Here is a 24471-nt window from a genome sequence, read left to right on the forward strand (position 1 = left end):
GCAAATTTTGTGTTCTGAAAGCTCCTTTATGTTTGGGCCCTGCCGTTTGTCAAGACATAAGATTAGGGTCACAATGGGGATATTTCTGAAGACAGGATAAATGGAGTGATACATTTTGGGATGTACTTGTTCATTTTCATGTGCTCTGTAGAAAAAAATCTGTCACTTTTGTGTAAAAAATGAACATTTAATTGTTTTCACCTTCTTAGCATTGATTTCTTTAAAAAAAAACTAGGGGGTTAAAAAACTCATTACACACATAGATAAATACCCTAAGGAGTCTAGTTTTCAAAATGGGGTCACTTTTAGGGGGGTTCTATTATTATGACACTTATAAGCCTCCGCAAACTTGGCTTGCTGCAGGAAAAAATATGTACTTCAACAATTTTAAAATTAATGTAAAAATGGTAAAAAAAAAGTGCAGCCAAATAAAAGAAGTGGAAATATATTTCTGATAAAAATATTGAATAGCATTTATGTATGTATGTGAAATATTGCAGTTGAAAATAGGAAAATATTCCAATTTTTTTAAATTTTCATAGATTTTAAAGTTTTTTAATAATTAAGATAAGCATATTTTAATCGGTAAAATTTTGCTACCTAAGTAAAGTACAATATGTGACGAGAAAACAATGTCAGAATTTAGTTTGATGTGCAAAACCTTTACGAAGTTATTCTCTGCTAAAGTGACACATGTCAGATTTCCAAAATCTGGCTTGGTCATTAAGCCCCAAATAGGCTTGGTCACTAAGGGGTTAAAGTCGTAAGGAAGTTTTCCCTAAGGTAAGGAATAATGTTTTCGGCCTGATAGTGGTTTTTGCCTTCTTCTGGATCTGCACTGCAGAATAATTGATTGAATTGGATATGCTTACATATTTCTTTTCAGCCCTGTGTGCCAGAAAAGTGGCTTCAAAAAGGTTTAAAATGTTGGTGCATTTCCAAAAAGTGGGCCAAGCAGGTGGGAATTAGTGGTACAGGAACAGGCCTAAGCCGGCCTACCACATTTGCTATATTTTACATCAGGAAACTGGCGTAAATTGCACTTGAAATCTACACCAGACCCCTTGCTGACAGAGATTTCAGTCCTGGTACACAGACCTGCAGAGATATGTCACAAATATTATAAAGTGTGTGTCTCTTAATTATTGTGGCACACCTCATGCCAGCAGGGCAGAAATTAAGTCTAGCACACAAGATGCCAGTCTTAATAAATGTGCAATATGTTACTGGTTTATTAGCGCTTTTTACAGGGTACCTGGCAATAGTGGAGTTCTGTACACAGAGGTGTGCTCATATCTCCAGACTGATTGTAAGGAAGCCAATAGGCAGCTGGTAACACTGCTTACAGGCCCCCATGTCCATACCAGGCTCGCTCGTGTCTCATACATGGTTGATAAGTTATATCAAGCCCCTCCACTCTTGTGGGCTCTTACGCTGTGAGCTGGAGTTTCCCAGCAGTTGCTGAAATAGTAAAGCTGCAAAAGGAAGTGAGTGAAACCCACACAGGAACTGAAACAGCAGCCTGTGCCGCGCTATGTGTTCACACAGCCCATAAAGTATATTCACGTGTGTGAGATCATGGTCACTTTGTGCACTGAAGAAATAATCAGCTAAATGGAACTATAAAATATGTAGAGAGAGAAGTGGTCGCAAGACTTCTCTAGTGCTGGTTGTCTCGGGGTGAAAGAAGGTCTAAAAAGGTAAAAATCAAGGTTGTTGAACTATATTTCTCACTGGCTGCTGTGGTGGCATCACGTCAACAACACATGACCACTGCAGCCAATCACTGGCCTCTTCAGTGCACCACTGAGACCAGTAATTGGCTGCAGCTGTCATGTGTGGTTGATGTGGCATTACTGCCACAGCCAGAAAAACAGAGCCCTGCTGGGAGAACAGGAGTGGCGACTGGGGATCATCAAACATTGAATGTGTGAAAGCAGCCTTAGATCTATGTTTGCCGAACCAGCCAATTTCAGCTAACCATCTAATGTGTATGGGGCCTCTCGACTATCCCCTGGCAGCAGATGTCAGTGGAGATATGTTGCATTTCAGCGCCCGATCCTTTTATTCTCAGGAAGATAAGTTGCTGCCAGAGGAGTCACGTTCACTACATATTCATGCTTCGCTGAGCATACACATATATGGGAGGATCAGGAGTAGGGATAAGCGAACTTGTGTTTTCAAGTTAGGCGTACAAGGTTTGGGTTATCTAAGAAGTCTTTTATGGATTCCTCTACCACAGACCATGGTCTGTGGTAATGAAATCCATAATGGAATTCTTAGAGAACCTGAACCTTGTACACCTTGAAAACACAAGTTTGCTTATCCCTAATCAGGAGAGATACCTAGCAGTTTTTTTTTTTTTAATCCTAGTGTGTTCCTATTCCTGCTGTAGTAGAAGGCCCAACTTTACTGTTATTGCCCAACTTAACCCCTCTAACCTAAACATATGCTCATGTCCAGACTAATAAGAAGAATCCTAAGCTGGCCTTATTAAACCTCACTGTGGCTCTATTTGCCCCAAAAAAAAATGGTTTTTATAACCTGTCAATCACTTACTTAAGGTGCCCAAGGGGAGGTCCGTTAATACAGGGTGCCCAGCGCCACCTTCCCTGTCTTCAGCACCGCCTCCGCAATCCTCCCCCTCCCTCTGCCAGATCCCGCGCCTGCGCACTAGGTTCAGCCTGATGCGCCAGTGCGGACTCCTGGCAGTGACTTCGCTCAACAAAGCCGCTGCCAGGAGTCCGCACAGGCGCATCAGGCTGAGCCTAGTGCGCAGGCGCGGGATCTGGCAGAGGGACGGGGAGGATTGCGGAGGCGGCTCTGAGCTGTAGAAGGCGGGGCTGAAGACAGGGAAGGCGGCGCTGAAGACAGGGAAGGCGGTGCTGAAGACAGGAAAGGCAGCCCTGGGCACCCTGTATTAACAGACCTCCCCTTGGGCACCTTAAGTAAATGATTGACAGGTTATAAAAAACAGTTTTTTGGGCAAATAGAGCCACAGTGAGTTTTTATAAGGCCAGCTTAGGATTCTTCTTATTAGTCTGGACATGAGCATATGTTTAGGTTAGAGGGGTTAAATCTGATGACAGAATCCCTTTAAGGTTTTTCTGCCTCCCCATTGACTTCTATGGAATCCACCATCAAATATGCTTCTAAGAAGTAACATGCCACTTATCAAGTGTTTTTCAAATCAGCACTCTGCCTTGTGTACAAGGTATGGATATGGTCAAGTTTTTAACATTGAAGTCAATGGGATGCTGTTGTTGTTATTTGAATGTGCCTGTTTTCTGATTTTGAATCTTTGGCAGATTTAAGCCATCAGCACATAGCCATACATTAGAGCTGCAGTCAGGCCCCATCTCAGCAAGCCTGCTAACTCCTATTATACTGCCTCACTATACTCCTAACTATATAAAGAGAAACTGCTGAAATCCACCTCCCCTCTCATCAGAGGCTTCCCCCATGCTTTATATAAATTTACTCTTACCACATCTCACTAATAAGTCAATACATAGAGAGAAGATTTATATTACAGCAAATGCAAAATCGGTATAAATCACCAATGAGGAAAAAAAAATAATAGAATATCAGTAGGTAACTGACACACATATACTAAGGGAACACAACAATTATAAATTGCCATACAAACACTGCATTTATATAGTGGCATTTCTAGCCAATTTTATTTTTTCTTCCTTGGTGTTTTTTTTTCTTCTTCAGATCACAGCATGTCCTGGATGTGGATTTTTTTGCAGTCATTTCCCATAGACTTCTCTATAGGAACTGAAAATGTCTGAAAAAATACAACTAAAACATTGTCCTGTGGGGCCCATATATTCAGCTGAGTTTGAAACTCCTGCACTGCACAATGGACATAGCTTTGTAGTTCCAGCACCAACTGCCTGTGCCAGAGCTACTGCAGAACAGCTAGTCTGCAGGAGTGTGGGGTGTCGGACCCCCACCAACCAAATATTGATGGCCTGTCCATGCATTCATTTTGTTATGGCTTCTTTGAAATGTGCCTGTGAATTATCACTCAGAGAGTGTACACTGTGATAACGTACTAAATCTACCACATAGATCAAACATACAGAGTGTATACATGTACCTTTCCAAAATCTCTGACATCAAACAGGTCGAACGCTTCAAATAGGTCTGCTCGACGCATCCCAAATTTTTCAGTGCAGATTGAAAGGAAGGTGCGGATATTCTTCAAGCAGAGAAACTGGAAGATATCAAAAACAATATAATTACATTACTCTCATCTCACAACTAAGGGCATACATGTACCGTATATAGAGGTAGATAATGTGGCTGCTATGGGGCCCTAATTGGAGTGGACCCAGCTCTGGTTTGTTCCTTCTCCTTTGCAAATGGGTGGTGAAAACCAATGCAGCACACCCCTTTGCAGAAGAAACTGAATTGCGAGCAAGGGGGTATAGAAATGGCCCAAGGGTCATGATAAGGAACTAAGGGCTCTTTCACACGAGCGTATCCTTTGAGGGACTCACGCTCTGTGTGAGAGAGGGATTGTGCGGTCTGTACTACATAAGCACATGGCATTATTATGATTTATAATGCTGTGTTCCGCTGTGTCACCTTTCTGTAACGGAATCAAACTAACAAAAAGCTGTCAGTATGATTCTTGTACAGAAAGGTCAGGCAGAGGCACACAGTATTATCAATCATGATCATGCCATGCGCTTCTGTAGTCCAGAACGCATGAGCCATCTCTCACACAGAGCGTGAGTCCCTATCTCCTTCTGTACCAGTTTGTAACTCGTCTTGTTTATGATTAGTGCAATTGTCTGTATTATGTATGTGCACCCCTTATCATATGTACAGCGCTGTGGAATAAAAGGCGCTTTCATAATAATACATAATTATACAGTAATCCTCAGGAAGGAATTTGTTTAGTCCAAAACGCATCGGAGGCTTTGTGGTCCAAGGAGGCACCCATCCCCAGTGTGACGGAACTATCGCTCCCCAGGATTACCAGCGTTGTTTCCCTCGCGCGCACGTGTCACTGCCCGGGACCGCGCGCACTCGCAGAGGAAACCGAAGATCTGAACATTACAGCAGAACTACCGAGAACACCAGCAGGGATATCGGACATTGGTCTAGTAAAGGCAAGTAAGCCACATTTGCAGTACTAAGCACTCACCGGGTGGCTGTGTATATACTGAATATAACACTAGTCATGGGATTCACCGCTTAACACTATATAGTCAGTGTGGTTTTAACCTTATCTTTATTCTACCTACATATTTACTGAGGGCTGAGGCAATTAACCCTCTTTAGACCAGCAGCGACACACTCTAATGGAGTGTCATATAGTGTTAGAATCAAAAACTTTTTTCCTTCCTCTGAATTGAGGTAGTGCGGGAATCTGTTATTTGTTATTTAGTAAGGGCCATTTGAGGTGTACACTTGTTGCAAACACCAGAAAATCCCCATATCTGCTGGATGCATCCATAGGTGAAAATGGACCTGACATGTTAAAAGTGTCCTCTTGACACATAGTAGCAATGCCTCTCCTTTAATTGCATTAAAATGTTTAGAGGGCCACGCCCTCTGATACAGGCAAACTTGTGAAAAAAATCTTTTTGCAGTTGCAATGAATGGGTGATGCATTTAACAGTATGACATATAGCCACACACGATTGATAGCATTCTCTGTGTAAGTGTGTACACATAGATAACTGTCAGTCACTGATAGTTGTACACAGGAGAGGTGTTATAAGTAATTTATAGCATTCTTTGTGTACGTGTGTGTATATATAGACAGCTATCAGTCACTGATAGTTGTACACAGGGGAGGTGTTATCAGTGATTGATAGCATTCTCTGTATAAGTGTGTACACATAGATAACTGTCAGTCACTGATAGTTGTACACAGGAGAGGTGTTATAAGTAATTTATAGCATTCTTTGTGTAAGTGTGTGTATATATAGACAGCTATCAGTCACTGATAGCTATACACTGGGGAGGTGCTATCAGTGATTCATAGCATTCTCTGTGTGTGTATATATAGATAGCTGTCAGTCACTGATAGTTGCACACGGGGGAGGTGTTATCAGTGATTGATAGTTTTCTCTGTGTAAGTATGTATACATAGATAGCTGTCAGTCAGTGATAGTTGTACATGGGGAGGTGTTATCAGTTGTTATCAGTGATTGATAGCATTCTCTGTGTAAGTGTGTATACATAGATAGCTGTTAGTCACTGGTAGTTGCACACAAGTGAGTGGTTATTAGTGATTGATAGCATTCCATATGTACCAGTGCCTTGCAAAAGTATTCACCCCTCTTGACTTTTTTAGTATTTTGTTACATTACAGCCTTAAGTTCTTATGTTATGTTTTGTTAATCTGAATGTTATGTAATGTATCAGAACACAATAGTCTAAGTTGGTGAAGTGATATATAAATAAAACAATTGTTTAGAAATAGAAAACAGAGAATTGGAATGTGTTGGAATGGCCTAGTCAAAGCCCAGATCTTAATCCAATAGGAAATCTGTGGTCGGCTTAAAGATTGCTGTTCACAAGCGCAAACCATCCAACTTGAAGGAGCTGGAGCAGTTTTGCAAGAAGGAATGGGCAAAAATCCCAGTGGTAAGATGTGGCAAACTCATAGAGCAGGCATCCTCAAACTGCGGCCCTCCAGCTGTTCTGTTGCAAAACTACAACTCTCAGCATGCCCGAACAGCCTACAGGTATCAGCCTACAGCAGGGCATTGTGGGAGTTGTAGTTTTACAACAGCTGGAGGGCCGCAGTTTGAGGATGCCTGTCATAGAGACTTATCCAAAGTGACTTGGAGCTGTGATTGCTGCAAAAGGTGGCTCTACAAAGTATTGACTTTAGGGGGTGAATAGTTATGCACATGGACTTTTTCTGTTATTTTGTCTTATTTGTTGTTTGCTTCACAATAAATAAAAAAACATGTTCAAAGTTGTGGGCATGTTCTGTAAATTAAATGATGCAAATTCCCAAACAATCCATTTTAATTTCAGGTTGTGAGGCATTGTATTGTATTCTAAGTTTTTTTGTCCTGTCCCTGATTGTGCAACAAGTTCCATTGGTATCTGTATAGATTCTATCTGCTTGTTCAGTGTCTGAATTCTGACCTAAGTTCCGTTTGCCATTGCCTACTGTCTGATCCATAGATTTGCATTTATTCTGAGTTCCTGACCTTGTCTTGTTAAGTGCTTGTTCTGTGTCTGTTTTCCCCAGTGTCTGTTCCAAGGATTTGAATGTATCTTGTCCAGTCTCTCTTTGCCTTGGTTTCCGATGTGCTGGGGTAGCGCCCTCAGGACTAGCCTAACGTCAAACAAGTTATTGGCCACAGTTATTTTGGGGTGTAAAAATGAGTACAAACCTCACGAGTGGCATTTTTACACAACCCTCATCACTTTCCCGAAAAGGGGACTTGGTGAGGGTGGAGAGAGAGGCGAGGGAGCGGGACCAGCAGGCCCAACGTGTTCATCCTCATTTGCACCTGTTTTAAAGCGCAAATGAAGCCAAAAATCTCTGGCCGCTCGGAGCTGGAGGATGCTCCTGAATTTATGATGCAGTCTGTGTCTCATCATTAATTAGTTGCATCCTCTGACTGTGCAGGAGATTTCAAAGACTGGCATAAAATGACGGTTTTTGATAGATCTCTACCAAAATGTTGTAGTACAGTTTAGGCAGTTATACTAATGTAAATCAGCCATGCATTCAGCCAGTCCATGGACAAATTAGGCACATATACATATGCCATATATACACACACACCAAACATAGAGCCTAATTATGTTTAAATCGCAGTAAGATGGACCAGTGCTACTCCACTTACTGAAGACTTCTCACCCCTAATGCAACAGCAATCTTTCTGCAAATACGAACTTTACACTGCCAGCCAGGTAAGTAACTTCAAATAATCCCTAAAAGTATTTTTTTTTTATCAGTACCCCACATCAAACAATCCTCTCCTACCCTTACTGGGACAGCAATGGACACATCATATGCATAAACATTACAGTACTTACAGTTTTTATACGTTGAAGTCCCCAATTTTACTTCTTGATAGTCATATTTGACTTAGTTTCCTGAATTAAACGACACCAAGTGGCATTGTATATGACATCAAGTTTCATGGAAATTGTGGGGTTGACCTTTGAAATGTAGCCACTTAGGGATCGATTTAAGAACCCTAGATGGTGCCAAACTGGTCTTTGATAAATGACCCCCTATACCTTTATGAAAATGGCATGAGATGGAACATGCTTCATTTTTTTTCTTGCAGATTCATATAGAATAAATAAGAAAAAAATAACAACCCGTGTGTATGTAAAATCTGAGGCATACAGAGATCAGGGTTCTTTGAATTATTTGGCCACAGATCTGTAACATAATGTGGTCATGATCCTGAGCCCTAAACCTAAGCAACAGCCAGAATACAATGAGCTAATGATAATACACAGACTGGAGAGCTGCATGGATGAAAAATTGCATATATATGATCTCCTCTGGCAAACTACAACCCCAATTCAAAAAAAAAGTTGAGACGCTGTGTAAAATGTAAATAAAAAGAGAACGCAATGATTTGCTAATCTCATAGAACCATATTTTATTCACATTATAACATAGATCACAGGAGATTTTAAAAGTATGACACTTTACCATTTAATAAAAAAATGTACTCTTTTAGAACTTGATGGCAGCAATGCATCAAAAAAGTTGGGACAGGGACAACAAAAAGCATGTTAAAGAGACAGAACCTCTCAGAAGCAAAGACTGGCAGAGGTTCACCGATCTGCAAAAAACCTTGTCTCAAAACTGTGGAACAACTTCAGGAAAATGTCCCTCAATGCACATCTTTTGTGGACCAAAGCTCATTTAAAATGGACTGAGGCAAAATAGAAAACTGTTCTGTGGTCAGAACTTGGAATTCTTTTAGGGAACTACAGATGCTGTATTCTGCGGACTCAAGAAGAGAGGGACCATCGACCATGTTATCAGTGCACAGTTTAAAACCCTGCATCTATGATGGTATGGTGTTGCATTAGTGGGAAGCATACATATCTGGAAAGGCACTATCAATGATGAATAGTATATAGAGGTTTTAGAACAAACACTCCCATGCATACAATGCATCTTTCAGGGAAAGCCTTGCATATAAGGCTACTTTCACACTGGCGTTTTGGTTTCCGTTTGTGAGATCCATTCAGTGATCTTACAAGCGGTCCAAAACGGATCAGTTTTGCCCTTGAAGGGAACCCGTCACCAGGATTTTGTGTATAGAGCTGAGGACATGGGTTGTTAGATGGCTGCTAGCACATGCGCAATACCCAGTCCCCACAGCTCTGTGTGCTTTTATTGTTGAATAAAAACGATTTGATACATATGCAAATTAACCTGAGATGAGTCCTGTATGTGAGATGAGTCAGGGACAGGACTTCTCTCAGGTTAATTTGCATATGTATAAAATCTTTTTTTTTTACACAATAAAAGCACACAGAGTTATGGGGACTGGGTATTGCGGATGTGCTAGCTGCCATCTAGCAACCCATGTCCTCGGCTCTATACACAAAATTCCGGTGACAGGTTCCCTTTAATGCATTCTGAATGGATAAGGATCCGCTCAGAATGCATGGCTCAGTTTGGCTCCGTTCCGCCTCCAGTTTACTGTCTACTTTGGTTCTCTTTTTTTTTATCTTTTCTATTGTTCTCCCTGCAAAGCATTATTATGTAATGTTCTTCAATAGGCTTGTTTCCTGTCTAGATTGCTTTGAGCACTACAGCAGCCATCTCCAGCGCCGTAGACAGAGACCATGGGATTGAAAATCCTATCTCTCAACTCCAAGGGGTTAAATTGTCCACAGAAAAGATCATATCTTTGGAAAGAGGCGATGTCTGGTAATGCTGATATACTTTGCGTTCAGGAATCTCACCTGTTGCAGAGAGATGCATGTAGGATTAGACATCACTTTTTTCCAACTATTATACACTCTAATAATGTTAAGAAAAGCAGAGGTGTGTTCATAGCCGTTAAAAACTCTTTTTCTTTAACCTCACAGGTTGTTGATTTATGGGGCAGGTACGTGATCTTGGTATGTGTGGTGAACAACATCAATTACACTATTGTCAACATTTACGCGCCCAATAAACATCAGGTTTCCTTCCTACACAGAGTTATGAAGAAGGTTCACAAAGTCAAACAAGGTAAATGAATAATTTGTGGAGACTTCAACTCCATTGTGGATCCCTCCCTCGACTCAACTAACCCCTCCAGACGTTCTCCTATGGGCTTAGCAGCATTTCTCCACTTCGAAAGGCCTTATAGACGTTTGGAGGGCTCAGCACAGCCTGATCCCTGATCCACTTATCCTACTCTAGGATCGACTTGTTCCTAGTGGACCAAACAACCCTGTTTCATATGTTGAGCTCCTCCATTGGTGTGATCAAATGGTCAGACCATGCCCTTATCCTATTGCAATTGGCAGAACAATTCCAATTTTCTCCCCCTCCCGTATGGAGGAATAACTCATTCCTCCTATCGCACCCTAAACATAAACCTGAAATTACCAGAGCTTTACAGGAATACTTTCAACTGAATGCAGACTCTGTCCCAGACCCATATACAGGTCCTTCTAAAAAAATTAGCATATTGTGATAAAGTTCATTATTTTCTGTAATGTACGGAGAAACATTAGACTTTCATATATTTTAGATTCATTACACACCAACTGAAGTAGTTCAAGCCTTTTCTTGTTTTAATATTGATGATTTTGGCATACAGCTCATGAAAACCCAAAATTCCTATAAAAAAATATTAGCATATTTCATCCGACCAATAAAAGAAAAGTGTTTTTAATACAAAAAAAGTCAACCTTCAAATAATTATGTTCAGTTATGCACTCAATACTTGGTCGGGAATCCTTTTGCAGAAATGACTGCTTCAATGCGGCGTGGCATGTTGCTGAGGTGTTATGGAAGTCCAGGATGCTTCGATAGCGGCCTTAAGCTCATCCAGAGTGTTGGGTCTTGCGTCTCTCAACTTTCTCTTCCCAATATCCCACAGATTCTCTATGGGGTTCAGGTCAGGAGAGTTGGCAGGCCAATTGAGCACAGTAATACCATGGTCAGTAAACCATTTACCAGTGGTTTTGGCACTGTGAGCAGGTGCCAGGTCGTGCTGAAAAATGACATCTTCATCTCCATAAAGCTTTTCAGCAGATGGAAGCATGAAGTGCTCCAAAATCTCCTGATAGCTAGCTGCATTGACCCTGCCCTTGATAAAACACAGTGGACCAACACCAGCAGCTGACATGGCACCCCAGACCATCACTGACTGTGGGTACTTCACACTGGACTTCAGGCATTTTGGCATTTCCCTCTCCCCAGTCTTCCTCCAGACTGGCACCTTGATTTCCGAATGACATGCAAAATTTGCTTTCATCTGAAAAAAGTACTTTGGACCATTGAGCAACAGTCCAGTGCTGCTTCTCTGTAGCCCAGGTCAGGCGCTTCTGCCGCTGTTTCTGGTTCAAAAGTGGCTTGACCTGGGGAATGCGGCACCTGTAGCCCATTTCCTGCACACGCCTGTACACGGTGGCTCTGGATGTTTCTACGCCAGACTCAGTCCACTGCTTCCGCAGGTCCCCCAAGGTCTAGAATCGGTCCTTCTCCACAATCTTCCTCAGGGTCCGGTCACCTCTTCTTGTTGTGCAGCGTTTTCTGCCACACTTTTTCCTTCCCACAAACTTCCCACGAGGTGCCTTGATACAGCACTCTGGGAACAACCTATTCGTTCAGAAATTTCTTTCTGTGTCTTACCCTCTAGCTTGAGGGTGTCAATGATGGCCTTCTGGACAGCAGTCAGGTCGGCAGTCTTACCCATGATTGCGGTTTTGAGTAATGAACCAGGCTCAGAGTTTTTAAAAGCCTCAGGAATCTTTTGCAGATGTTTAGAGTTGATTCAGATGATTAGGTTAATAGCTCGTTTAGAGAACCTTTTCATGATATGCTAATTTTTTTTGATAGGAATTTTGGGTTTTCATGAGCTGTATGCCAAAATCATCAATATTAAAACAATAAAAGGCTTGAACTACTTCAGTTGTGTGTAATGAATCTAAAATATATGAAAGTCTAATGTTTATCAGTACATTATAGAAAATAATGAACTTTATCACAATATGCCAATTTTTTTTTTAGAAAGACCTGTATAGTCTGGCAGGCACAAAGCGTACATAAGAGGTATTTTAATAAAACTGAACCATATAGAAAAGAGAAATCGGGAAAAAGATTTAGTCTCTACATTAGACAAAATTAAAATTCTGGAAGCTAGAAACAAGCTACAACCTTCAATAGAGTCTATGAATGATCTGCGCATTGAAAGGGACAAACTAATGCATCTTCTTAATAAGGATTTCAATAACACACTTTTACGCACTAAGGCTAGATACTATGCCCAGGGAAATAAAACAGGGAAACTTTTAGCTTCCAAGCTCAAAAATCAGCAGGAGAAATCCAGTATTCTCTTTCTACAGCAATTTAGCAAAAATTATGGACCCGAGAGATGTAGCGGAACAATTTTGCCTCTACTATAAAGACCTAAATAATATTAAGGATAGCTCCTCCCTACCAGCCGACTACGACTCCCTAGTCCAAGACTTCTTAGATAGAGCTAAATTACCCCGGTTCTCTCAAGCACAATTGACTCAAGCACAATATGCCACAATCCGAGAATCCGAACTGAATAAACTAATCTTATCTCTTCCCTTAGGTAAATCCCCAGGCCCTGATGGGCTATCAAATGAATATTACAGACACTATTATACCACTTTAGCCCCCTTTCTTCTTCCTATGTTCCAAGACACGATGTCTGGTTCCCCAGTGCCCATCGGATATGCTGATGGCCCTGATTGTCACATTACCTAAACCAGGCAAGTCCCCTGACTCTCCCCAAAATTTTAGACCAATTTCCTTCTTGAATTACGATATAACATTTTTTGCTAAACTGATTGCCTCTAGGCTAACTTCAATCCTTCCCCACTTAACAAAAGATGACCAATCTGGTTTTCTGAAAGGTAGACAGGCATCTGATAATACTAGACACTTGTTCAACATCGTTAACATTGCCAAGTTACGAAACACGCCTATGGTTGCAGTTACCCTGGACGCTAAAAAGACCTTTGATCGCCTCCATTGGCATTACGCCTTTTCTGTTCTTGAAACAATGGGCTTTTCTGGTCCCATTATTCTTGCGATTCGTGGACTATATTCGGACCAAATAGCAAAAATTGTTGTCAATGGCATGCTGTCAAAAAGCTTTCATATCACCAATGGATCCCGTCAAGGGTGCCCCCTTTCCCCCTTACTATTTATTTTAGCCCTAGAACCTCTGGCACAGCATAGCCTTTCCCCTGACATAGATGGCATCCAAATAGGAACAATGTCTCATGTAATATCCCTCTATGCAGACGATATTATCCTCACGGTTACTAACCCTATACACTCATTACATCACGGATTCTCCATCATTTCCCATTATGGCTACCTTTCCTTATACAAAATTAACTTCCAAATCCCAAGGCCTTCCCATTAATATCCCAATGGCGGATTTGAGAGAGCCTTAAAAAACATGTTTCCACTAGATTGGTAAACTTCACACCTTCCATACTTGAGAATTAAACTTACCTATCCTTGTTCACTCGCATACCAACTCAACTATGCACCCCTCCCCTGAATGATGTTGAAGAACTTTACAAAGTTTAATATGCAGGAGATTTTGTGGGTTGGTAGAATAGCATCATGTCAGATGATGACTTTGCCTAAGTTGATCTATCTGTTTCGTGCATTACCAATCCCGGTACCTGAATAATTTTTCAAAGATACTCAAAATATCCTTAATAACTAAATTTGGAAGTCCAGACGCCCCATGGTGTCCCACTCCATAATGTTTAGAAGGAAACAAGCTGGCGGCCTTGGCCTTCCTTCCATCAAAGATTACTTTCACATCATCAGCCTCTCTTTTATTAGGGAGTGGTGAAAAACATGGGTCAAAATGGAATCCCAATTGACATCAGAGGGTTCACTGCAGGACCTCCTCTGTTTATCTCTATTGAATCCTCAAAGTGTTAATCATCCTTTGATCATAGCGAAACACGCCACCACATTATGGTCCAGATTTCACTCTTCCCAGGGTATTGCCAACCTTAATATTTGACCACACATATCGATGTCTACCCTGGGCAGGTTTATAAGTGATATCGATCTATCCCCCTGGACAGTGGCAGGTGTTATATCAGCCGTTCAATTAATGGAAAATTCAGAAATGATTTCCTTTGATCGGCTTTGCCAGGTGTATCATCTGCCCACTTCTCAATTTCTCTTACATGAGAGTACGCCACTGCATTAGCACTCTTCTCCTCACCCCTCCCAAGTCCCAGCCAGATACCATTAAGATCTTTCAAACTCCATCATTATTCAGGCAACATACCACTCATCATTTATACATCATGAACGATAAATCTAATTTATTAAATCTCCCCTTTTACTGAAATGGGAAAGTGATCTGAGACTAACGTTTTCAGAGGAGAGATGGGCTTAGGCAGTCCGCTTCATTGGGTCTACATTTAAATGTGTTACACACTATGAGGCTGGGATTGGATTAAAATCCTTCTTAGGTGGTACTTTACCCCTCACCGTCTAAGCCTCATGTATCCAGGAGCTTCTGCTTGCTGTTGGCGGGAGTGTGGCAACACCGGATCTCTCCTTCACATTCTCTGGTCGTGCGCAAAACTTACTTTATACTGGCGATCGATCTTTGAATTGATTACGCATTGTAAGGGATCGTCTCTTTTCAGGGGGTCACACTCACAGATATCTCACCAGACAACGGATTTTCATGTCCAAACTGTGCATTTATTTTGACAGTCTTCTTATAAAGTATAGTCTAGTTATACATCACTGGGTGGGGTGAGGGTCCCGCACCGCCAACACTTAAAACACAAATAAACTCCTGCCCGTCTAGGCGCTACCTAAACACAATACCTCCCTACCTCACTCATAGAACTCAGTTCACATATGGACATTATATGCGGCTTTCCTCAGCCAACATCAATACTGCAGCCACCAGGCTGTGGCAACTCCAGTACCTTTTGGGGGAGTGTGGCCCAGTAGTTCTCCAGACGCTGGGTGTGCAACCCTCGTTCTCTAGGTGTCGCTAGGTCCTCCAAACCTCAGGCTATTCAAAGCCTTGTGGCCCCTCAGTCCTCCTGACTGAGACCACACACAGAGCCTCTCCTTCACAAAACAGTCTCGCTCTCCCTCCTCAGACTGACCTACTCTGAGGTGCTTTATGCAAGCCCGATTACAGCAGGCCTCACCTGCGATCACCTCAGGTAGAAAGGAAAACCCATACTGGAAGGGTGTGGACTGGGAACTCCCTCCACCAAGCCTAGCCACCAGTCCAAGTAAAATCCAGCCCAGAAAATGTATGCAGAAATGTGTTAGCAAACTATGCTTTGCTGAGACTACTACCACTCTCTGGATTTTATTTGTCTCACCCATCTGAGGTACCTGAAATGGGACAACACACCTTCCAGCACTGTTCACATTACCACAGCATATTACTAGTTTCCAGGTGTCCCCATCTCCCGCCTTAGCACTTCTGTTCCTCTACATTGATTACTTTCCCTACGATTACAGGCGTATCATAGGACATATTTTACTTAGCGCTAAATTAGTAATCACAAGACATTGGAAAGAGGTGGATCCATTGGTTGTCTCGGAGGTGATTCAAACTCTGAACGCTACGTGCAGATATGAAAGGCTCCTCCCAGACTCAGTGTTGAACTCGACGCTAAGGGATAAAACTTGGTCCCCTTGGATGTTGTATTCTCATTACAAGCCATGAATAAACATAATGTTCATGCGTTCGGACAGGCTGCTGTGCTGCTCCATAGACCCTTCATATTTCTCCCCTTTTTATTTTTTTCCCTTGAATTTATGCCTATATTTTAGTTCTTATTAATGGAACACAAGTTCAATGTTCCTTCGATTGTTGCTTTGAATCTTGAGTAACTGTCATTTCTTTGAGGCTCACTGAGGGTCCTGTGCCTCACCCTCACTTACACTGTTTATAGTCTTATACCAGTCTTCTTCTTTTCAACACGTTTGTAATTTTTTTTTATCATACCTGCCTTTTAGCACTGGTTCCTTATCCAGTGGCATAAAACTTACATTGAAAATTCTAACTGCATAACAAATTTCTGTTAAGAAATGAAAGCAGTGTACCGTATTTTTCGCCCTATAAGACACACCGGCCCATAAGACACACCCAGGTTTTTGAGGAGGAAAATAAGAAAACCAAAAGGTGTGCTTTTGGTGGGCTTTCAACTAATGGTAGCCTATGAATGACACTATTATGGGGGTCTGTGGATGGCACTGTTATGGAGGTCTGTGGATGGCACTGTTATGGGGGTCTGTGGCTGACGCTGTTATAGGGGTCTTTGGCTGACACTGTTATAGGGGTCTGTGGCTGACACTGTTATAGGGGTCTGTGGCTGACACTGTTATAGGGGTCTGTGGCTGACACTGTTATAGGGGTCTGTGGCTGACACTGGTATGGGGCGTCTGTGGATGGCACTGTTATGGTGGCATCTGTGGATGGCATGACACTGCTATGGGGGGGGGATCTGTGGATGACAGATAAATAGCATCTTATGCTATTTGACATCCACAGATCCCCCCCCCCCCCCATAACAGTGTCAGCCACTGTGAATGACCCCCAATACAGGGGGTGGGGGCTGGCATCTACACTAGTTTTTAAATGGCAGCGGGGGGCCAGTGCAGTCATTGTATCCCATTGCACCGAGCCCCGCTCACTGTACTAATGCTATCTACTGTAACTGCAGGCAGGCAATGGTCAACTATAGATCTGTTCGATCCAGCAATGAGCAGCCTGTACTTACGATCATAGCAGGCTGGAGGCTGGAGGTAGGAGGGCACTGGCAGTGTAACTTCCTACGTTACGTGCCTGTGCCGTCTGCTTCAAAGTGGGCGGAGCAGGCACGTGACGTAGGAAGTTACACTGCCAGTGCCCGACCGCCCGCCCTGCCTCCAGCCTGCTATGATCGTAAGTACAGGCTGCTCATTGCTGGATCGAACATATCTATAGTTAACCATTGCCTGCCTGCAGTTACAGTAGATAGCATTAGTACAGTGAGCGTGGCCCGGTGCAATAGAATACAGTGACTGCACCGGGCCCCGCTGCCATTACAAAACTAAAGGCCGGCCCCCAGCTCCTCTTCTGCAATTTTGCTCCCACTTTTTTTGGGGGGGGGGGGGGGGGGGTGCATCTTATAGGGCGAAAAATAGGTTACATGTTTGAACACCATTTCAATTATAAGCTATGCCAGATATTTCATTAGGAGCTTCCTTTTTTTGAAAGAACATATTTACATAAACCTCACCCACCTAACTGCACGAGAAATCTTTCTCGACATCATTTGCCTATTACTTTTCTTCCTTTATACTTATTTTACATACTGTATCATTCCCTTACGTGGACTGGTAGGACCGGCAGAATTTTAATGAGCCCACGTAATAATTAAACACTTAAACCTCCCCTATAAAGGAGGGAATCACCTCTAGCCCATTGTGTTTTTTTCTGTCCTCTCTTAGGGGGGAATCTTTTTTTCATTTTATCTGTGGGCTTTGCCTCCGCTTTTACTAGATGGTTTGTCCGGCAGCTTACCTGCTGTCAGCGCTGTGCAGCGGTGCTTCGCTGCGGTGCGTTTTTTGGTGTCCTCGCTCCTCTTCCTTGCAGCTGCTGGGCGCCGCCATCTTCCGGAAGTGATGTTGGAATCTGACGTCACTTCCGGAATTTTTCCTTGCGATGCGTTTTCGCGTCCTTTTGTGATTTTTTTTTAATATATAATTTGCGATTTTTCCTCCGGTTGGAGGATTTATTGTATCCCTTCCTGGGGGGGAACTTTTTATTTACTGATATGTGTTTTCTCCTGGGGGAGGGGACTCTGTTCTGAGCCCATCCCCTCCCCTATTTAAGGAAGCATTGTGCACCAGGTCGTTCTCAGGCTGCACATGCTTTTTAAGCTAGTTCCCAGAGTCCTATAAGCTGGTGTCCCTCCACTTATTGGTGCCTTATTTCTGGTCCTCATTTTCAGCTTCCGCTGGTCTGCCTTTCTTTTACCTTTCTCCTGAAACATTTATTGGTTGTTTACAAATGTTTTACTTGTCCTTTTTTTCCAGCAGTGATGTCGTCTCCACGGGATTCGAATGGCAGAAAGGCCGGTTCCAAGCGGAAACATTTATCGTGCTATGATGATGTTTTTGGAGGATAGCTGTCCCTACTCCAGGTATGACGGCTGCCGTCCGAGGGTCCAACCTTCCACCGAACCTACGATGCAGGATATGTATCAGTGGGTGAAGACCTATGTTGATAGATCCATCAAAGGGGTTATAAGCCTGCTGGATGAGAGGCTTCCTGCTCAGACTCCTATGGAGTCTTTGGCTCCAGTAGAGATGCCTTCTGTAGTCTCCTTGGGTTCCTCCTTCTCGGATGAGGAGGAGCTTACTTCATGCTTCTTTCCTCCTGATAAGACGCAAAAGTTACTTAAGTCCATCAGGTCGGGGGACCATGATGTTGACCTGGAAGAGTCCTCTGATCCCGCTAGTCAGGCACTTCGTGTCTTTAAAGCGGATGAGACCCTCCTCTCTGTCATGCGCACAGAGTGGAAGAAACCTGAAAAAGGTCCGATTCTAACTAAAAGATTTAGAACCATGTTTCTGATGGCTAAACCCTTGGTGGAATCGTGGGGTTCCATTCCCAAGGTGGACATGGCTATTGCCAAACTGTCCAAGAGCACTCTGGTTCCTGCGGATGATGGGTCAAGTCTGCAGGATCCCCTTGACAGGAGAGCAGAGTGCACACCCAGGAGAGGTTATATGGCAGCTGCAGCTTCCGTGTCTATGGCCATCGCTGCTACAGAAGTTTCTACCTTCCTCCGGTCTCGATTAAACCAGATCCAGATAGCTGTGGATCAGAAGGTGTCTCGGGACGACATTCTGGCGGCTTTTAAGACTGTCAACCTGGCGATGGATTTCCTGTCTGATACAGCGCAACAACAGCTGAAGTTGGCGGCCAAAACCATGGCCCTGGTGTCAGCGGCCCGCAGGCCTTTGTGGCTTAAGCCTTGGGTCGCTGACAATTCCTCTAAATATAATTTATGTAGCCTTCCCTTTGAGCCCAACTGTTTGTTTGGCTCAGAGTTGGATAAGATTATGGAAGGCCTGTCAGATAAAAAGGGGAAGAGTCTTCCCCAACAGTCCTTTCGGGGGCGGGGCAGACAAAACCGTGGTGGTAGGTCTGACCAGCAGTCAAGAGCCCGGAGGGACTGGGAAGCGCAGCAAAGAGATTCAAGGCGCTCTCGTGAAGGAGCAAAGGATAAAAAATCCACCTCCCGACTACGGGCCTCCTTCGAGGCTCTTGGATGACTCCCGTTACTCCTGCCGTCCTGCCAGAAGATTTCCCTACTCCCCTGCCTCATCTTCCCGTCGGAGGTCGACTCTCCCACTTCAAGGACATCTGGATCCGAGAGATTTCGGATCCCTGGGTCCTGAATGTCATCTCAGAGGGGTACTCAATCAATCTTCTTTCTCTGCCTCCGGACAGGTTCATCAGAACCAAACTTCTACAGTCCGCAAGGCAGTCGGTTCTGGAGGCTTACATTCAGGATTACATCCACAAGGGGGCTCTGGAGGAGGTTCCGGTAGGGGAATGGGGCTTAGGAATTTATTCACTAGTGTTTCTGGTTCCCAAGGTGTCAGGGGATCTCCAGAGGATTATCGATTTGAGTTTCTTCAATCGATACGTAAGGAAAGTAAGGTTCCGTATGGAAACCATCAGGTTAGTGGTTCACGTTCTCAATCCTTTAGATGTGATGGCAACCCTGGACCTCAAGGATGCATATTTGCACATCCCGATTCATCCTGCTTCTAGGAAATATCTCAGGATCGCGGTCCAGGTGTCGGGTGTCACCTGACACCTTCAGTTCGTTGCCCTTCCCTTCGGCATTTCTTCTGCCCCTCACACTTTCACCAAGGTGCTAGTTTCTGTGGTGGCGGCTCTAAGACTCCAAGAACTGACCATCATTCCTTATCTGGACGATTGGCTTTTAAAAGCCTCTTCCTCTGTGGTCCTGACCCACCATCTTCATGTAGCGATTTCCTTTCTGTTCAGCCTAGGGTGGATCATCAACTGGCAGAAGTCGAACGTGAGCCCGTCGACTTCAGAAAGATATTTAGGCTTCATAATTGACTCCGTTGGGATGTCTCTCCGGTTGACTCCAGAAAGAAGACCCCGAATACAGAACACGGCAGAATTCCTATCCGTGCCTCGGCAAGTTCCAATTCGGACTCTCATGAAGATGTTGGGGCTCATGTCAGCGTCTGTGGAAGCAGTCTCTTGGGCTTAATGGCACCTCCGGCCGCTGCAGTCGGAGGTCCTCTACAAATGGAATGGCAGCCCCGCCGGCTGAACTCCCTGTGTTCCCTGTCTTGGCAAACTTGGCATTCCCTCAGATGGTGGAGCCATCTTTTAGATGGGAAGTCTATGACCCAGCCAACCTGGGTCATATTGACAACAGATGCGTCCCAAGTAGGCTGGGGCACTCATCTAGACGATTCTCCAGTTCACGGATCCTGGTCTCCTCAGGAGCGGCTCCTCTCATCCAATCTCCGCGAGATTCGAGCTATCCGGCTAGCCCTCCTTCACTTCGCCTCTCAGATCCGGGGAAAAGCAGTGAAAGTCCAGACAGACTATATGACTGCGGTACTTTACATCAACAAGCAGGGAGACCTCGGTGATAGCCATCATACCGTTTTGGCCAAAGAGATCCTGGTTTACCCAACTCACCCAAATGAGTCGAGGACACTCAGCAGACCCTGGTGTCGTTGGACACTCACCTCTGCTAAGATCTGCACAGGTTCAACCTGACAGCCTGGAGGTTGATCAGTCCCTTCCCAGAATAGAAGGGCTTTCAGAGTCGGTCCTGAGAACGCTGTCTCATTCAAGAGCAGACTCTACTAAGAGCCTACTCACGGATTATGAGGATATTCTCCTCTTGGTGTTCCTCAAAGGAGGTGGAGTCTGCAGATCCGCCCCTCCCCATCATCCTTTAGTTTCTGCAAGATGGCCTTGACAAAGGCCTTGCTCCATCTACCTTGAGGGTTCAAGTTTCAGCCATTTCAGCTTGTCTCAACAAGTCTTTTTCTCAGGACCCGCTCATCAAACGGTTCCTTAAAGGAGCTAAAAGATTAAAGCCTACAGCCTACTGTACCCATTCCTCAGTGGGATTTATCAGTTCTCAAGGGGTTAGCATCTCCCCCCCTTTGAGCCTTTGGAGGAGGTAGATTTCAAGTTTGTCACATGGAAACTTGTCTTTCTCCTTGCTGTGACTTCGGCCAATAGGGTCTCTGAGCTGCAAGCTCTATCAGTGCACGAGCCCTATACCATTTTTTTGCAAGACCGGGTCATTTTAAGATTTCTCCCGTACTATAGGCCTAAGGTTACTTCTTTCCAGAATATCAACCAGATGATATCCCTCCCGGTTCTTTCTAGACCTTCTACCTCCTCCGAGGAACCTGCTATACATCCTTTGGATGTGTCGAGATGCCTCCGGATCTATGTGGACAGATCAAAGGAGTTCAGGAAAGATGAAAATCTTCTAATCCTGTTTGCCAGTAAGTTTAAAGGCCGTAAGGCGTTTAAACCATCCATTAGTCGATGGATTAAGCAGGCTATTAGGGAATCCTTTGTTTCCCAATCTCTAGACCCTCTGGGGTTTGTGAAAGCCCATTCTACGAGGGCTTTAGCTACTTCTTTTGCCGAGAGGAGTCTTCTTCCACTCGACGTGATTTGAAAATATGCCTCCTGGAGCTCTGAATCAACATTCATCTCCCATTATAGACAAGATGCCAGATTAGCTGAGTACTCGGCCTTTGGACAGACTATACTTAGTTCTGCCAGGCATGATGGCCCTCCCTAGGGGTTCTTCTTGCTATCTCCCCATCTGTGCTGCTGGTAGGACGTAAGGGAATCTTTAATTTCTAACGATAATTTGTTTTCCCTTAGTCCTAACAGCAGCACACAAATTTCCCACCCTAGTAAGACTAGTTTTTTTCTTGCTATAACACAATGGGCTGGAGGCGATTCCCTCCTTTATAGGGGAGGTTTAAGTGTTTAATTATTACTTGGGCTCATTAAAATTCGGGGGGGGGGGGGGGTAACCCCATCATTGCTGCTGTTAGGACTAAGGGAAAACAAATTATCGTTAGAAATTAACAATTTTACCGTTCTAGTGCCATTCAAAAGATCAGCCCTCAGTTTACACAGAAACACCAGCTGGTCATCTCACAAAGAACAGAATTATCTTTGGTATACCGTACATGTATTCGAACAGGGCACCATCCAAATTCTGAATCTATTGAAGTACCTAAGTGAAGACTGGCTGAAGCTAGTGGTATTCTGAAATCTGCTCACAATTCAGCTTCATCTAAACTCTGCAGCCACATTTGGTGGGGTGACAACCATGGTAAAATGATTGCTGCAGCCATCAGGCCTAATTTTTCGCTATAGTGGAGAAGCAGAGGGATAATCACAGAGATCTTGTGCTTGTCATGCAACTTCTCTCAAAAGTCACTATTGAGCCCAAGACTTATTGAACAATGAAACTAATAGAAGTACAATTATTAAATAATTATAATAATTCTACATCCATTTGCCAGTAATTAGATTTTATTGGGACCCATGAAAGCAAAGCCTGACAAGTTTACTTATTGCTGTCCTGTACATGGGCAGCACGGTCGCTTAGTGGGCAGCATTGGGATCCTCGGTTAGAATCTGACCATGGACAACATCTGTATGGAGTTTGTATGTTCTCCCAGTGTTTGCATGGGTTTCCTCCCACACTCCAAATACATACTGATAGGGACCTTAGATTGTGAGCACCACGGTGGACAAGCCTGATGATGATGTCTGTAAAGCGCAGCGGAATGTAGCTGTGCTATATAAGTGCATAAAATAAATAAGTACATTTGTAGTTTGTTACCATGGAGATACATAACTATTTGCAAAGTTTGTTTGTTTGTATTTTAGATGCTTTGGAGGAAAATAATTCTCAGGAAGGCACAAGTGTGTGTGGATCATGAAGGCTATTCAGTTTGATGTGGGGTGGATTATAAATATGAATAAATATCCTCAAGATCGCTACATTGTGCAGTGCATAATTTGTAGTGCTCGAAGCAGTTATATGCCTGTGAAATCCTATTCACTAAAAACTTATGCTCTCTCAGCAGATATACACTGAGCAAAAATATACAACACTTTCGGTTTTGCTCCCATTTTGCATGAGCTGAACTCAAAGATCTGAAACATTTTCTACATACACAAAAGACCCGTTGCTCTCAAATATTGTTCACAAATCTGTCTTAATCTGTGTTAGTGAGCACTTCTTTGCCGAGATAAACCATCCAACCTCACAGGTGTGGCATATCAAGGTGCTGATTAGACAGCATAAATATTACACAGGTTATATAATTATCGTTCTATAGGGATCTGTTTAGGACATTATCAATTGTTCCCTACAGATCAGTATCCATCCCCTCCTTTTTCCCCCCACTATTATTGATGGGGCATTTTTTTATGCAATTTGCCCTCATGCAGATATAATTGTTTGCATAGCCTATTTTATAAAAAGTTTTATCAGTTTGCACGCTATTTTGAGTGGTTTCACCTGAAATTCTCCCTCTCCTCCATCCATTATAGATGTTATTCAGGCTTCCTATAGTCCCCTGTACGCTTCCTGATACGTTCTACACGCTGGAAGCATCATCAGCAGTAGCGCTGACGCACTTCCGGTCTTGGGGTCACGTGCACGTTCCATGCGCTCAGCGTACGTTCCACAGACCGGAAGTAGCGATTCTATCAGCGCTGGCTTACTGATTTGCTACCTGAGAGGGAGAGAAGTTCTTAGAAGCGCCAAATTTAAAGGTATTTAAGGCTGTTTGACTACTGCATGAGCGCACCTTACTATATCAGGATGCCTATATCATCTTGCCATTACCTATGTTTATTGTAATATTTACCTTTTGGTCCCCTGATAAACCAGCGCTACTGACACTGGGGAAACGCGTCGGGACAAGCATTTATTGAATCCATCGGCAGGGTTACAGTAGGTGATAGTGAGGGCTTAGCCACCAATAAGTGGGGTCGCCCCTTTCAGGCAGGTGATCCACTTGTAGGCAGGGGTAGCCTCTTAGGTATACATCAGGTTAATATCCCCCCTGTTCTGACGTTACTTCTCGCATGCTCATTATCCAAGCCCGCCTTCTCTAAAACTGTAAGTTGTTGCATCTTTGTCCATTTGGATATTAGTATCTAGGATACGTCCAAGGTAAAG

General features: G+C 43.5%; 1 protein-coding gene across 4 annotated transcripts in view; it reads right to left on the minus strand.

Annotated features, from left to right (window-relative positions):
- Nucleotides 1-24471, minus strand: part of VAV1 (vav guanine nucleotide exchange factor 1) — a 75366-nt gene that overhangs the window by 43099 nt on the left and 7796 nt on the right. For 3 of the 4 annotated variants that reach the window (XM_044286409.1, XM_044286408.1, XM_044286411.1), the window contains exon 2: nucleotides 4109-4225. In XM_044286409.1, coding sequence (XP_044142344.1) covers nucleotides 4109-4225 — 117 coding nt within the window. Of the gene's footprint in view, nucleotides 1-4108; nucleotides 4226-16962; nucleotides 16989-24471 lie in introns of those variants that run through there. The other variant, XM_044286410.1, reaches the window with a different exon arrangement.

The sequence above is a fragment of the Bufo gargarizans genome, chromosome 3 (assembly GCF_014858855.1).
Source record: "Bufo gargarizans isolate SCDJY-AF-19 chromosome 3, ASM1485885v1, whole genome shotgun sequence".
In the NCBI taxonomy this organism is placed as follows: Eukaryota; Metazoa; Chordata; class Amphibia; order Anura; family Bufonidae; genus Bufo; species Bufo gargarizans.